We start from the raw sequence: 14,450 nt of genomic DNA on the forward strand, positions 1-14,450 counted from the left end.
AATCCACCCATCGGACGGCGAGCCATTTGAACGCGCTGCTACACGCAAGCTCACGGGATGTTATTTGACATGAAACGAGGGGTGTGTGGGGTGAGACAAAAACTGCGTTCAAACCATCACACACCTGCCAAACCACAAAGTCTGCAGGTCGCAGCAACGCTCACCCACACAGTGAACGAAGCCCGCTCACCCGCTCACCCGCTCACCCACACAGTGAACGAAGCCCGCTCACCCGCTCACCCGCTCACCCGCTCACCCGCTCACCCGCTCACCCGCTCACCCGCTCACTCACCCGCTCACTCACCCGCTCACCCACTCACCCACTCACTCACCCGCTCACCCACTCACCCACTCACCCACTCACCCGCTCACCCGCTCACTCACCCACTCACCCGCTCACCCGCTCACTCACCCGCTCACCAAGTCACTTACTCGGATACCACAGGTCACATCACTTCTCTTTCTGCTCCACTTTGGAAATCCTTCCTTCCCCCCCCCCCCCGCACATCGTCTGTTTTCCCAAGCACTTATTGCCTTCTTTGAGGAGTAAATGAAATTTAAAAAAACTCGTCAACTCGTATGTTACAACTGTGATAGCGCCGTTTGTTGCTGGACGCTTAAAGTTTTTTGAGCTGTGCAAAGTAAAAAAAAGTAAAATATTACACTCCTTTACCAGTGGCAAAATATATATAGGCATCATATGTTTGCAATAAGCACAACACAAGCAGTCAAAATGCAAACAAAAAGAAACAACTCTGATGATGATAATGATATGCATTGTTCTTGAAGTTGATTGGTCCACACCCGAGACAGCTTTTCTTAGAGCCTAGTCTCCATTGGTGTTGGACCAGATGACGCCAAAAGGCGTACAACTCAAACATGATGCCTTGTATAAAGGTGTCAGTTTTTGTACCAGTTGAAAGGGCAAAAACCTATTACTAAAATATTACAATTAGAAAAAAAATTCTGTAAATAAAAATGATAATAAAAAAATATATACATCTTCTTGGTTCTTTCGGTAAAGTCACATAGAAGGGAAGTAATAAAATTAATGAAAATAAAACATAATAATATGTTTTTTATTATTATAATAATATGTTTTTTATTATTTTATTACTTCCCTTCTACGTGACTTTACCGAAAGAACCAAGAAGATGAATCCCTGCAGTCACGAAAGCTTTAAATCGAAAAATATAAACAATTAAAAAATTAACCCGTAAAAACAAAGTTTTTCACTATAAATCCTTTATATGCGTGGCATCGGTTTTATTTTATTATTCATTTCTGTTTTTCTTGAGTAAGAGTTTCATTTTTATCACGTTGGTATTTTAAATTAAATATGAAATATTTTTTTTCCTAAAAAGTGGAAAATTTTGGAAAATTTTCACGAAAATAAATTGTCACGCACAACGAGTCTGTGTGCAAAATGTCAGCTCGATTGGATCACGGGAAGTGGGTTAAAAAACGACCGAAAGATTTGCACGGTCGTAAGCGCGCAAGCAAGCAAGCAAGCAAGCGAACTTAATATAAAGGATTTAAAAATGAAAACGCGCAAGCATCGCCCCCTTCCCATCGCCGCGTCAAAACCCGAGCTCACGTCCGACTCTGCCGCCCCTTCCTCCGCCGCCTGCGACGTCTCTCTCCGCTCCGCCACTGCCACCGCGACGGACAGGAAGAGGCGCACAAAGTTGTGGATGCCGGCCTCGCAGAGGTCCTGCATACGCCGCTTGTGGAATTTGGAGTAAATTCTGTGGAGGGAGGGAGGTGAGGTGTGGGAGGTGAGGGAGGGTGGTAGGTGAGGGAGGTGAGGGAGGTGAGGGAAGTGAAGTGAGGGAGGTGAGGGAGGGTGGTGAGGTGAGGGAGGTGAGGTGGTGTGAGGGAGGTGAGGGAGGTGAGGGAGGGTGGTAGGTGAGGGAGGTGAGGGAGGTGAGGGAAGTGAGGTGAGGGAGGTGAGGGAGGGTGGTGAGGTGAGGTGAGGGAGGTGAGGGAGGTGAGGGAGGGTGGTGAGGTGAGGAAGGTAGGTGAGGTGGTAGGTGAGGGAGGTGAGGGAGGGTGGTAGGTGAGGGAGGGGAGGGAGGTGAGGGAGGGTGGTAGGTGAGGTGAGGGGAGGGAGGGAGGTGAGGGAGGGAGGTGAGGGAGGTGAGGGAGGGAGGTAGGGGAGGGAGGTGAGGGAGGGTGGTAGGTGAGGTGAGGGGAGGGAGGGAGGTGAGGGAGGGAGGTGAGGGAGGTGAGGGAGGGAGGTGAGGGAGGGTGGTAGGTGAGGGTGGTAGGTGAGGGAGGGTGGTAGGTGAGGTGAGGTGAGAGAGGGAGGGGAGGGAGGGAGGTGAGGGAGGTGAGGTGAGGGAGGTGAGGGAGGGAGGTGAGGGAGGTGAGGGAGGGTGGTAGGGGAGGGAGGTGAGGTGAGGTGAGGGAGGTGAGGTGAGGGAGGGAGGGCGGGAGGGAGGGTGGTAGGTGAGGGGAGGGAGGGAGGGTGGTAGGTGAGGGAGGTAGGTGAGGGAGGTGAGGTGAGGGAGGGAGAGAGGTAGGGGAGGGAGGTAAGGGGGGAGGGAGGGAGTGGAGGGAGGGAAGGGCACATAAGCAAACAAAAAAAACTAAAAAAACGACATGATGAACGCAGCAAAGTGCCGAAAGACCGAGCATCTTTCTCGTCTGATGGTTAAAAAAAATTAGGGAGGGGGGCGACAGTGAGTTGAATTGAGAGGTCGCTGGGTGGCTCACTCACTCACACACACACAGACATCTACTCACTCATAATAAGGTTTTCTTTGGGTTCGATCGCGTTAATACAAATGTGTCGTAAAAACCTCCACCACCCGACACAGCCGATTAGTAAGGTTTGTCACGTAAACAGAACGTGTCGAATTAGTTACGAGTTCAACACAAAAGTGTGTCTTGGCTGTGTCAGGTGGTGGCGGGTTGAACGACACATTTATATTGACGAGATCTGAACCAAAAACTGTCATGGAAAATATCGGTCACGAAAGGCTACGTGTTAAATCCACTCACTCACCCATTCACCCTCTCATTAACCCACTCACCTATACATTCACTCATTCAGTCTCCCAGCCAGACATCCACTCACCGGCTCGCGCAAAGTTTCACTCACTTACCCAACCACTAACTGATTCACCCACCCATACATCCACCCACTCACTCAGTCAACCAATCAGTCTCCCAGCCAGACTCCAAATCCCTCATTCGCTTTATCACCTATCACTCTACTACAGAGACAGTCACTCACTCATTCACTTAATCGCTCATTTATTCATTCACCCATCCACTCACTCATTCAGTCTCCCACCCAAACATACACTCGATCACCCACTCACTCATTCACATACCCACAACAGAGTTGGAACTAATAGGACCATGGGTGAAACTCATTTCCACTCAAGCCAACTTGCAAACCTTTGTGGATGAATTGCCAATAACACTGGTCAACACACTTTTTTCTGGCATAAGGTATTCCAACGATTTTAAGGTAATTTTGGGGTGCTGATTCCAAATCTGGCATCAGTTTTTGTCTATCACATCAGGTTTTTGAGATATCAAATATTGCATTTTCAATAAAAACTGCAGAAGAAAAATCTTAAATAAATGTGGATATCTACATAAAATGATATTATAAACACACTATCCTAAAAATACAGCACCATATTTTAACACTAAAGCAGTCACTGACTCGCAACAACTTGCAATCATAAGTGACAGATTATTTGGTTCTTTTCGGTTAAGTCACGTCTAAAAATAAAATAATATTTTATTTTTATTTTATTTTTAGACGTGACTTAACCGAAAAGAACCAAATAATAATTCCTGCAGTCACGAAAGCTCCTAAATTAAGATTATAAGTGACAGAGTTAATTTCGGGTAAAATCAATGAAAATGGGGTATGCCGATAGCATAAAAATGAGATGTGATAGAGAAAATCTGAGATCAGATTTGGAATCAGCACCCTGAAATTAGTCTAGAACAGCTGCAAAAGTCCAGGCCAGAAAAAACTTGTTTTGTTGTTGACCAGTGTAATACGATTTAAATCTTTCGTGACTGCAGGGATTCATCTTCTTGGTTCTTTCGGTAAAGTCACGTAGAAGGGAAATAATAAAATAAGAAAAATATTATATTATTTTATAATATTATTTCATAATATTATTTTATTACATTATTTTATTTTATAATATTATTTTATTATTTTATAATATTATTTTATTATTTTATTTTATTATGTTTTATTTTTATTATTTTATTACTTCCATTCTACGTGACTTTACCGAAAGAACCAAGAAGATGTTTTTTTTGTTGTTGACCAGTGAAATACGCTTGTGTTCCCTCTCACCTGCCCTTGATCTGAGCCCACGATCGCACACCGGGTCTCCCACATCGACCAATCAGGTAGCCAGAAAGGATGGCCACGAAGAGTTGGAAGCTGGTCCGCGATTGGATAGAATTGGCACGGTGGGCAGGACTTAGCGGGCAGCACGCCCGGACGTCGGCCAATAAGAGCGCAGGAGAGGTGGTGGCGTTGACCAATCCCTGCAGGCCGAGCCTCGGCACGTTGAAGAGATCGTTCTGTGCGAGAGACCATCATCCACGATCGATCGACTGCTGGATGAAGACTTGAGCCGAGGAACTCAAGAGATTAAAGGCTTGTAGTATTACTCACAGAGGTACAGATTTAGGACTCAAAACACCCACCATGTCAGAAAATGTGGATGGGCTCACCGTCTGACACAGCCCTTTTAAAGCCCCTAAAGTAAAATAAGTATAACCCGTAAAAACAAAGTTTTTCACTATAAATCCTTTATATGCGTGGGTCCTCTCGTCCTCTGGCTTGAGATGGCTGCCACCTATGGGTCAGATGATTGCATTGCACCATTAAGCAATTGGTGATTAAATATAATATTTTTGTCCTAAAAAGTGTAACATTTTGGAATTGTTTTTTCACGAACATTAATTGTCACGCACAACGAGTCTGTGTGCAAAATGTCAGCTCGATTGGATCACGGGAAGTGGGTTAAAAAACGACCGAAAGATTTGCACGGTCCTAAGCAAGCAAGCAAGCAAGTGAACTTAATATAAAGGATTTAAAAAAAGAAGACATAATCCCAAGAACTCGAGATTACCGGCTTATAGCCCTGACAGCCTTGATGACCCTCCAAAGAGAGAGAGACAGAGATAAGGAGAGAGACACGGACCCAGGACTCAAACCAGGTACTCAACACATTCCTGCGGAGGGAGCTGGTAGGAACGTTGGGTTGCTCGGTCAATGGCCTGCAGGGTCAACGGCGGCGTGGTGTATTCCGCAAATATGCCCCGACTGTGAGGGCGGGCACAAGCCGGCGTGAGTCGGTTAAACGTTGAGTTTTATAAGGGCACCACGGGGTGACCAGCCCCTCCCCACCCAGCCCCACCCTCCCCACCCTCCTACCCAGCCCCTCCCCACCCTCCCCACCCAGCCCCTCCCCACCCAGCCCCTCCCTCCCCACCCAGCCCCTCCCTTCACGACGGACGGACGGACACAATAATCCCGTGTGGGCTGGTGTAACCAGGAGGTTCCTACCAGTAACAGCTCCTGGTTTATAGCCCTGACACGGCATTCACTGCCGCAACATCAAACTTGATGTGGAGCTTTCGCGACTGCAGGACCTACTCTTTGGTTCTTTCGGTAAAGTCACGTAGAAAGAGAAAATAATGAATCGAATTATTTAAATTTCCTGTTTTATAATAAATTAAATAAATATGTACTTTATTGCTTTCTCTTTCTACGTGACTTTAAATAATTATTTAAATGTATTGTTTTATAATAGAAAAAAGAAAATAACAAATCAAATAAATATTACATTTCGTGTTTTACAATAAATTAAATAAATATTAACTTTTTGGTTTTCTCTGTCTACGTGACTTTAAATTATTATTTAAATTTATTATTTTATAATAGAAACAGAAAAAAAATACATTTAGAATGTTATAACAAATTAAATAATTGTTTACTTTATTATTTTCTCTTCCTACGTGACTTTAACGAAAGACCCAAAGAGTGTTTGCAACATCCTCCAATAGCCAGAATCGGAATATGCATCTGTCCTGGAGAAATCCGATGGGGGTACAACGCTCTTTTTCACAGATGTCCAACAGGGGCAGTAGAGAAACACACCGAGGCAGAGGTCGCAACCGGGTACCCGATACCCGTACCCTACCCGATACCCGGCTACCCGTTTGCGACCCTGGTGCGGCCGGGTACGGGTAGGCCGTGAGTCACTGGTGAGTCACCGTGTGCCACTCATTTCCCAACGTCTTGTCTCTTCTCACAATTCAAGTTCCTAGTATCAACCCACCCGCGCCTGCAACATGGCTTCATCCCAGAGGTCGCAATCAGGTACCCGATACCCGTACCCTACCCGTACCCGGCCGGGTACGGGTAGGGTACGGGTACGGCCGGGTACGGGTACCCGTTTGCGACCCTGGTGCGGCCGGGTACGGGTACGGGTAAGGAATAAAAACAAGGTTTGCGACCTCCGGTTGAACCCCTTAAGAGGCATATTTCGACGACCTGGGGGTTCAAACAACAGCCCCCCACTCCCCGCACGTCCGCAAGAGGCGACCGGCTCCGCTTGCTCACCAGCCGCTTGCTGTAGAACTCCCACAGGAAGGCAACCGCAGCCACGCTCGGCTCCCACAGGTCGCACAGGGACAGCGTGTGGATCAGGGTGGCTCGCAGACGCTCCTCTCTCTGGCAGTGCTAGCGAAAGTCGACGGCACGCCACCAACACCATCATCACCATCCTCACCAACCACCACCACTACCACCACCACTATCATCACTACCATCATCACCACCACCATCACCACCACCGTCACCGTCGTCACCATCACCATCATCGCCACCACCATCGCCACCATCATCGCCACCATCCTCACCACCACCATCATCACCGCCACCAACCACCACCACCATCACCACCACCGTCACCGTCGTCACCATCACCATCATCGCCACCACCATCACCACCATCATCACCACCACCATCACCACCACCACCATCACCAACATGTGTTGGTAGTGTTGGTTTCTCACCGCCTGGCTGCTGCTGCCTTCCCATGTGTCTGGGGTCAATCAGAGAATACGAAGCTGTAAAGATACAGCTTCTACTCTTGCTGCTGCCGATGATGATGCTGATGATGATGCTGCCGATGATGATGCTGCCGATGATGATGCTGCCGATGATGATGCTGCCGATGATGATGCTGCCGATGATGATGCTGATGATGCTGCTGCCGATGATGATGATGCCGATGATGATGCTGCCGATGATGCTGCTGATGATGATGATGCTGCTGATGATGATGCTGCCGATGATGATGCTGCCGATGATGCTGCTGCCGATGATGCTGCTGCCGATGATGATGCTGATGATGATGATGCTGCCGATGATGATGCTGCCGATGATGCTGCTGCCGATGATGATGCTGATGATGATGATGCTGCTGATGATGATGCTGCTGATGATGATGCTGCCGATGATGATGCTGCCGATGATGATGCTGCCGATGATGATGCTGCCGATGATGATGCTGCCGATGATGATGCTGCCGATGATGCTGCTGCCGATGATGATGCTGCCGATGATGATGCTGCCGATGATGATGCTGATGATGATGATGCTGATGATGATGCTGCCGCCGATGATGATGCTGCCGATGATGATGCTGCCGATGATGATGCTGATGATGATGCTGCTGATGATGATGATGCTGCTGATGATGATGCTGCTGATGATGATGCTGCCGATGATGCTGCTGCCGATGATGATGCTGCCGATGATGATGCTGCCGATGATGATGCTGATGATGATGATGCTGATGATGATGCTGCCGCCGATGATGATGCTGCCGATGATGATGCTGCCGATGATGATGCTGATGATGATGCTGCTGATGATGATGATGCTGCCGATGATGATGCTGCCGATGATGATGCTGCCGATGATGATGCTGATGATGATGCTGCTGATGATGATGATGCTGATGATGATGATGCCGATGATGATGCTGATGATGATGCTGCCGATGATGATGCTGCCGATGATGATGCTGCCGATGATGCTGCTGCCGATGATGATGCTGATGATGATGATGCTGCTGCCGATGATGATGCTGCCGATGATGATGATGCTGATGACGATGATGCTGCTGATGATGATGCTGCTGCTGATGCTGCTGCTGCTGCTGATGGTGATGAGGTGTACATGACGAAGATAAAAATAACTACATTAAATCACGACGTTTCGGAGGCAACACAAGCTTCCGTCATCAGGTGGGACAACTACAGCAAAAAACAGAACTACTGTCCCACTACAATAATTCTGTATTTTTTTTTTGCTGTGGTTGTCCCACCTGATGACGGAAGCTTGTGTTGCCTCCGAAACGTCGTGATTTTATTTAGTTATTTTTATTTTTTATTTTCCACCCACGTGACTTTACCGAAAGAACCAAAGAGTATGGATCCTTGCAGTCACGAAAACTTAAAATCTAGAATGACGGAGATGTTGACACTCCTGGTGAATGATGATGATGATGATGACGGTAATGATGCAGCTGATATTGATGCAGCCGATGATACTAAGGATGAAAATATGCTACTGATTATAGTTATGAAAATGCTTCTGCTGATAGTGATGGCACTAGTTAAGAGCAGAGGATACCGACGATGATGATGATGCACTCATACCTGTGAATCGAAACACTTCCTCAGGAATTCCTCCATCAACGGCCAATTACTCTGAAACTGGATTCACAACACGGATTAGCACACGAGTGAGTGAGTGGGTGAATGAGTGAGCGAATGAGTGAGTAGGTGGTTGAGTGAGTGAATATGCGAGTGAGTGGGTGGGTGGATGAGTGGGTGGATGAGTGAGCAAATGAGTGAGTAGGTGGTTGAGTGAGTGAATAGGCGAGTAAGTGAGTGGGTGGATGAGTGGGTGGATGAGTGAGCAAATGAGTGAGTAGGTGGTTGAGTGAGTGAATATGCAAGTGAGTGGGTGGGTGGATGAGTGAGCAAATGAGTGAGTAGGTGGTTGAGTGAGTGAATAGGCGAGTGAGTGAATGGGTGGGTGGATGAGTGAGCAAATGAGTGAGTAGGTGGTTGAGTGAGTGAATAGGCGAGTGAGTGAATGGGTGGGTGGGTGGATGAGTGAGCAAATGAGTGAGTAGGTGGTTGAGTGAGTGAATAGGCGAGTGAGTGAATGGGTGGGTGGGTGGATGAGTGAGCAAATGAGTGAGTAGGTGGTTGAGTGAGTGAATAGGCGAGTGAGTGAATGGGTGGGTGGGTGGATGAGTGAGCAAATGAGTGAGTAGGTGGTTGAGTGAGTGAATAGGCGAGTGAGTGAATGGGTGGGTGGATGAGTGAGCAAATGAGTGAGTAGGTGGTTGAGTGAGTGAATAGGCGAGTGAGTGAATGGGTGGGTGGGTGGATGAGTGAGCAAATGAGTGAGTAGGTGATTGAGTGAGTGAATAGGCGAGTGAGTGAATGGGTGGGTGGGTGGATGAGTGAGCAAATGAGTGAGTAGGTGGTTGAGTGAGTGAATAGGCGAGTGAGTGAATGGGTGGGTGGGTGGATGAGTGAGCAAATGAGTGAGTAGGTGGTTGAGTGAGTGAATAGGCGAGTGAGTGAATGGGTGGGTGGGTGGATGAGTGAGCAAATGAGTGAGTAGGTGGTTGAGTGAGTGAATAGGCGAGTGAGTGAATGGGTGGGTGGGTGGATGAGTGAGCAAATGAGTGAGTAGGTGGTTGAGTGAGTGAATAGGCGAGTGAGTGAATGGGTGGGTGGATGAGTGAGCAAATGAGTGAGTAGGTGGTTGAGTGAGTGAATAGGCGAGTGAGTGAATGGGTGGGTGGGTGGATGAGTGAGCAAATGAGTGAGTAGGTGATTGAGTGAGTGAATAGGCGAGTGAGTGAATGGGTGGGTGGGTGGATGAGTGAGCAAATGAGTGAGTAGGTGATTGAGTGAGTGAATAGGCGAGTGAGTGAATGGGTGGGTGGGTGGATGAGTGAGCAAATGAGTGAGTAGGTGGTTGAGTGAGTGAATAGGCGAGTAAGTGAGTGGGTGGATGAGTGGGTGGATGAGTGAGCAAATGAGTGAGTAGGTGGTTGAGTGAGTGAATAGGCGAGTAAGTGAGTGGGTGGATGAGTGGGTGGATGAGTGAGCAAATGAGTGAGTAGGTGGTTGAGTGAGTGAATATGCGAGTGAGTGGGTGGGTGGATGAGTGAGCAAATGAGTGAGTGAATAGGCGAGTGAGTGAATGGGTGGGTGGATGAGTGAGCAAATGAGTGAGTAGGTGGTTGAGTGAGTGAATAGGCGAGTGAGTGAATGGGTGGGTGGGTGGATGAGTGAGCAAATGAGTGAGTAGGTGGTTGAGTGAGTGAATAGGCGAGTAAGTGAGTGGGTGGATGAGTGGGTGGATGAGTGAGCAAATGAGTGAGTAGGTGGTTGAGTGAGTGAATAGGCGAGTGAGTGAATGGGTGGGTGGGTGGATGAGTGAGCAAATGAGTGAGTAGGTGATTGAGTGAGTGAATAGGCGAGTGAGTGAATGGGTGGGTGGGTGGATGAGTGAGCAAATGAGTGAGTAGGTGGTTGAGTGAGTGAATAGGCGAGTAAGTGAGTGGGTGGATGAGTGGGTGGATGAGTGAGCAAATGAGTGAGTAGGTGGTTGAGTGAGTGAATAGGCGAGTAAGTGAGTGGGTGGATGAGTGGGTGGATGAGTGAGCAAATGAGTGAGTAGGTGGTTGAGTGAGTGAATATGCGAGTGAGTGGGTGGGTGGATGAGTGAGCAAATGAGTGAGTGAATAGGCGAGTGAGTGAATGGGTGGGTGGATGAGTGAGCAAATGAGTGAGTAGGTGGTTGAGTGAGTGAATAGGCGAGTGAGTGAATGGGTGGGTGGGTGGATGAGTGAGCAAATGAGTGAGTAGGTGGTTGAGTGAGTGGATAGGCGAGTGAGTGAGTGGGTGGATGAGTGAGCAAATGAGTGAATAGGTGGTTGAGTGAGTGAATAGGCGAGTGAGTGAGTGGGTCGTTAGGTGGGCTGGTGAATGAACGAAAGTGTGGGTGAATGAGTGAGCAAATGAGTGAGTAGGTGGTTGAGTGAGTGAGTGAATAGGCGAGTGAGTGAGTGGGTAGTCAGGTGGGCTGGTGAATGAACGAAAGTGTGGGTGAATGAGTGAGTGAATGAATGAGTCATCTCAGTCATCTCGGTCAGTCGACCCGTGGCACCTGGGTCTGCCCCGTGACCTCCTGCCAGCGGGCGTTCGACACTTCACGTGGCCTCAAGGTGCACATGGCCTGGCACAAGCGTCGTGGTGACGTCACCGCCACTTAGTGGCGAATGGCGGTTGTTATTGTTGTTGAATGGGTAAGTTGTGGGGAGCGTTAGTGCAGCGGTTTGCACGCTACTAACCCGGCGACCTGAGTTCGATTCCCACTCACGGCCAACACCAGTGACGATTATCTGAACCGGTCCTGGGCCTCCCCTAGGACAACTCAGCCTCAAAATGAGTACTTGTGTAAACGTTGCCATTAAGGAGCTAAAGGCGGCGGGGTCGTGGTGTCGGCCACCCACCCCCTCGTGTGCCGTGCCGGCCTTCATAGGTGCTGCTCGCTAACAGTCTGTTAAAGGCTCTACGAGGGATCTTTGTCCGTCTTTGAATGGGTGAGTAGGTGGGTGGGTGGGTGAGTGAGTGAGTGTGCATATGAATATGTGAAGGTGTAACCCCAACGGTGGATGTATCCCTCACGTCTAATCGCTTAACCCAACCCGGACACAGCCAAAAAATCCACAGCACCAAACGTGACCCCAAAACCAACCCCTAATCCTATCCCTAACCACGACCCCCCACCGCAACCACCAACCCCGCCACCAGAGCTGATGTAAACGCTAACCCTTAACACCAGCCCGAGCAGTTCCATTACCCCGACTCTAACCTCGACCCCAACCCATAACTCCTTGCCTCTACCCACCCCCCCGCCCCACCTTCCTCTCCCTCACCATCTCCTCCGTATCCTCCGCCACTGGTCTCCATTTCCCCCCCTTCACCCCTTGCCCCCTCTCCCCTCCCCTCCCCTCCCCCTCCCCCTCCCCTCACCGTCTCCTCCTCCCCTCCCCGCGTCGTCTTCGCCACCCCAAGTGACGCAACGTTAGCCAGCAGCCAAACACCCACGGCAAGAGGATCCCTCGCTCCCCTCAATCCCTGCACCACGCCTCCCCTTCCTCCACCACCATCGCCACCACCGCCTCCTCCCTGTGTCGCGTGTCCGAGTGCGAGAGAGAACTCGGCCCAGAATGGCTGCGGGGTGCAACAACGCGTCGATTTGATCAGAGAACATCGCTAATAACTCATTGAATTATTACGAATAATTAGTTTTAATTTCACCAGGTTAAGGCCCACTGAGCAGCGTAGCTCTTTTGCAAGTGATAGCCCCACGAAGTGGCTTATCGTCGTGTGGAAATGTATCGCAGTTAAATACTCCGAACACGTGACGACGGTTTTAAACGTGGAGGGAAAAACCGGAGGAAAAATCCACGCGACCACGGGAAGAGAGACACGCAAACTCCAAATATACAGCAGCAGGCGTCAGGGTCGGGATCGAACCCACGACCTCCTGTACACCAGGCGAGGTAGTTAACATCTCCTAGCCACCGTGATGATGATGATGAGAGAGAGACACGCAAACTCCAAATATACAGCAGCAGGCGTCAGGGTCGGGATCGAACCCACGACCTCCTGTACACCAGGCGAGGTAGTTAACATCTCCTAGCCACCGTGATGATGATGATGATGAGAGAGAGACACGCAAACTCCAAATATACAGCAGCAGGCGTCAGGGTCGGGATCGAACCCACGACCTCCTGTACACCAGGCGAGGGAGTTAACATCTCCTAGCCACCGTGATGGTGGTGGTTGGTGGTGGTGAGACTATGAAGAAAGTTATGGAGGTCGGTGTCGACTGTGCGACATTTCTTGGATGTGGCAGAGGACGTCAATTGCATCACATCGGCTCCAATGCTTGCGATGCACTTGTCTCTGATGGGGTCTCCAAACCATGGCAGAAAGACAGACTGGTCTCTGATAGGGTTGCTAAGACAAAGACAGACAGACCAGTCTCTGATGGGGATTCTAAGACATTGACAGACAGACTAATCTTCGATGGGTCTCAAGACAATGGCACGGACAGATCAGTCTCTGATGGGGTTTCTAAGACAATGACAGACAGACAGACCCGTCTCTGATGGGTCTCTACACAGTGACAGACAGATCAGTTTCTGATGGGGTTTCTAAGACAAAGACAGACAGACCAGTCTCTGATGGAGTCTCTACACAGTGACAGACAGAACAATCTCTGATGGAGTCTCTAAAGACTGATAGACAGACAGAGCGGTCTCTGATGGGAGTCTCTAAACAGTGACAGACAGACCAGTCTCTGATGGGGTTTCTAAGACAATGACAGACAGACAGACCCGTCTCTGATGGGTCTCTACACAGTGACAGACAGACCAGTCTCTAATGGGGTTTCTAAGACAATGACAGACAGACAGACACGTCTCTGATGGGTCTCTACACAGTGACAGACAGACAGACTTGTCTCTGATGGAGTCTCTACACAGTGACAGACAGACAGACTTATCTCTGATGGAGTCTCTAAAGACTGACAGACAGACAGAGCGGTCTCTGATGGGGGTCTCTACACAGTGACAGACAGACCAGTCTCTGATAGGGTTTCTAATACAATGACAGAGACAGACCAGTCTCTGATAGGGTTTCTAAGACAACGACAGACAGACAGACTTGTCTCTGATGGAGTCTCGAGACAATGACAGACAGGGGGGAGGGGGAGGGTTAAAGGTGCAGCCTCGCAACCACGCGCTCACGCGACCGCCAGCGGTAGGACCCACGCATGCAGGGAGCTCTGCGGTGAGCCGCTCCCTCACCTGGGTGAGGAACGTTTTGTGTCGATGGTCGAGGAACATGAGAACCATTGTCCACATCTCTCGCACGCAGCCACATGGAAACGGGTCCTGGGTGACCTCTTCGAATGGAGTTAGCTGTGGAAGAAGTATAACCCGTAAAAACAAAGTTTTTCACTATAAATCCTTTATATGCGTGGCGGCTAGAGTCCTCTCGTCCTCTGGCTTGAGATGGCTGCCACCTATGGGTCAGATGATTGCCTGCCACCATTAAGCAATTGGTAATTAAATATAATTTTTTGTCCTAAAAAGTGTAAAATTTTGGAAAAAAAATTCACGAACATTAATTGTCTAGCACAACGAGTCTGTGTGCAAAATGTCAGCTCGATTGGATCACGGGAAGTGGGTTAAAAAACGACCGAAAGATTTGCACGGTCGTAAGCGCGCAAGCAAGCAAGTGAACTTAATATAAAGGATTTAAAAAACAACAGATG

The 14,450-nt window shown here is 48.9% G+C and overlaps 1 protein-coding gene across 1 annotated transcript in view; it reads right to left on the reverse strand.

Moving 5' to 3' along the window:
• MMS22L (MMS22 like, DNA repair protein) overlaps nt 1–14,450 on the reverse strand; it is a 189,657-nt gene that overhangs the window by 135,009 nt on the left and 40,198 nt on the right. Inside the window, exons 8-13 of the mRNA XM_078880318.1 lie at nt 13,981–14,094; nt 12,137–12,337; nt 8,729–8,785; nt 6,620–6,739; nt 4,337–4,569; nt 1,598–1,748 (exon numbers count right to left, since the gene is read on the reverse strand). Of these exons, the coding sequence (XP_078736444.1) occupies nt 1,598–1,748; nt 4,337–4,569; nt 6,620–6,739; nt 8,729–8,785; nt 12,137–12,337; nt 13,981–14,094 (876 nt within the window). The remainder of the gene's footprint in view (nt 1–1,597; nt 1,749–4,336; nt 4,570–6,619; nt 6,740–8,728; nt 8,786–12,136; nt 12,338–13,980; nt 14,095–14,450) is intronic.

Source organism: Lampetra fluviatilis, chromosome 57 (assembly GCF_964198595.1).
Source record: "Lampetra fluviatilis chromosome 57, kcLamFluv1.1, whole genome shotgun sequence".
Taxonomy (NCBI): Eukaryota; Metazoa; Chordata; class Hyperoartia; order Petromyzontiformes; family Petromyzontidae; genus Lampetra; species Lampetra fluviatilis.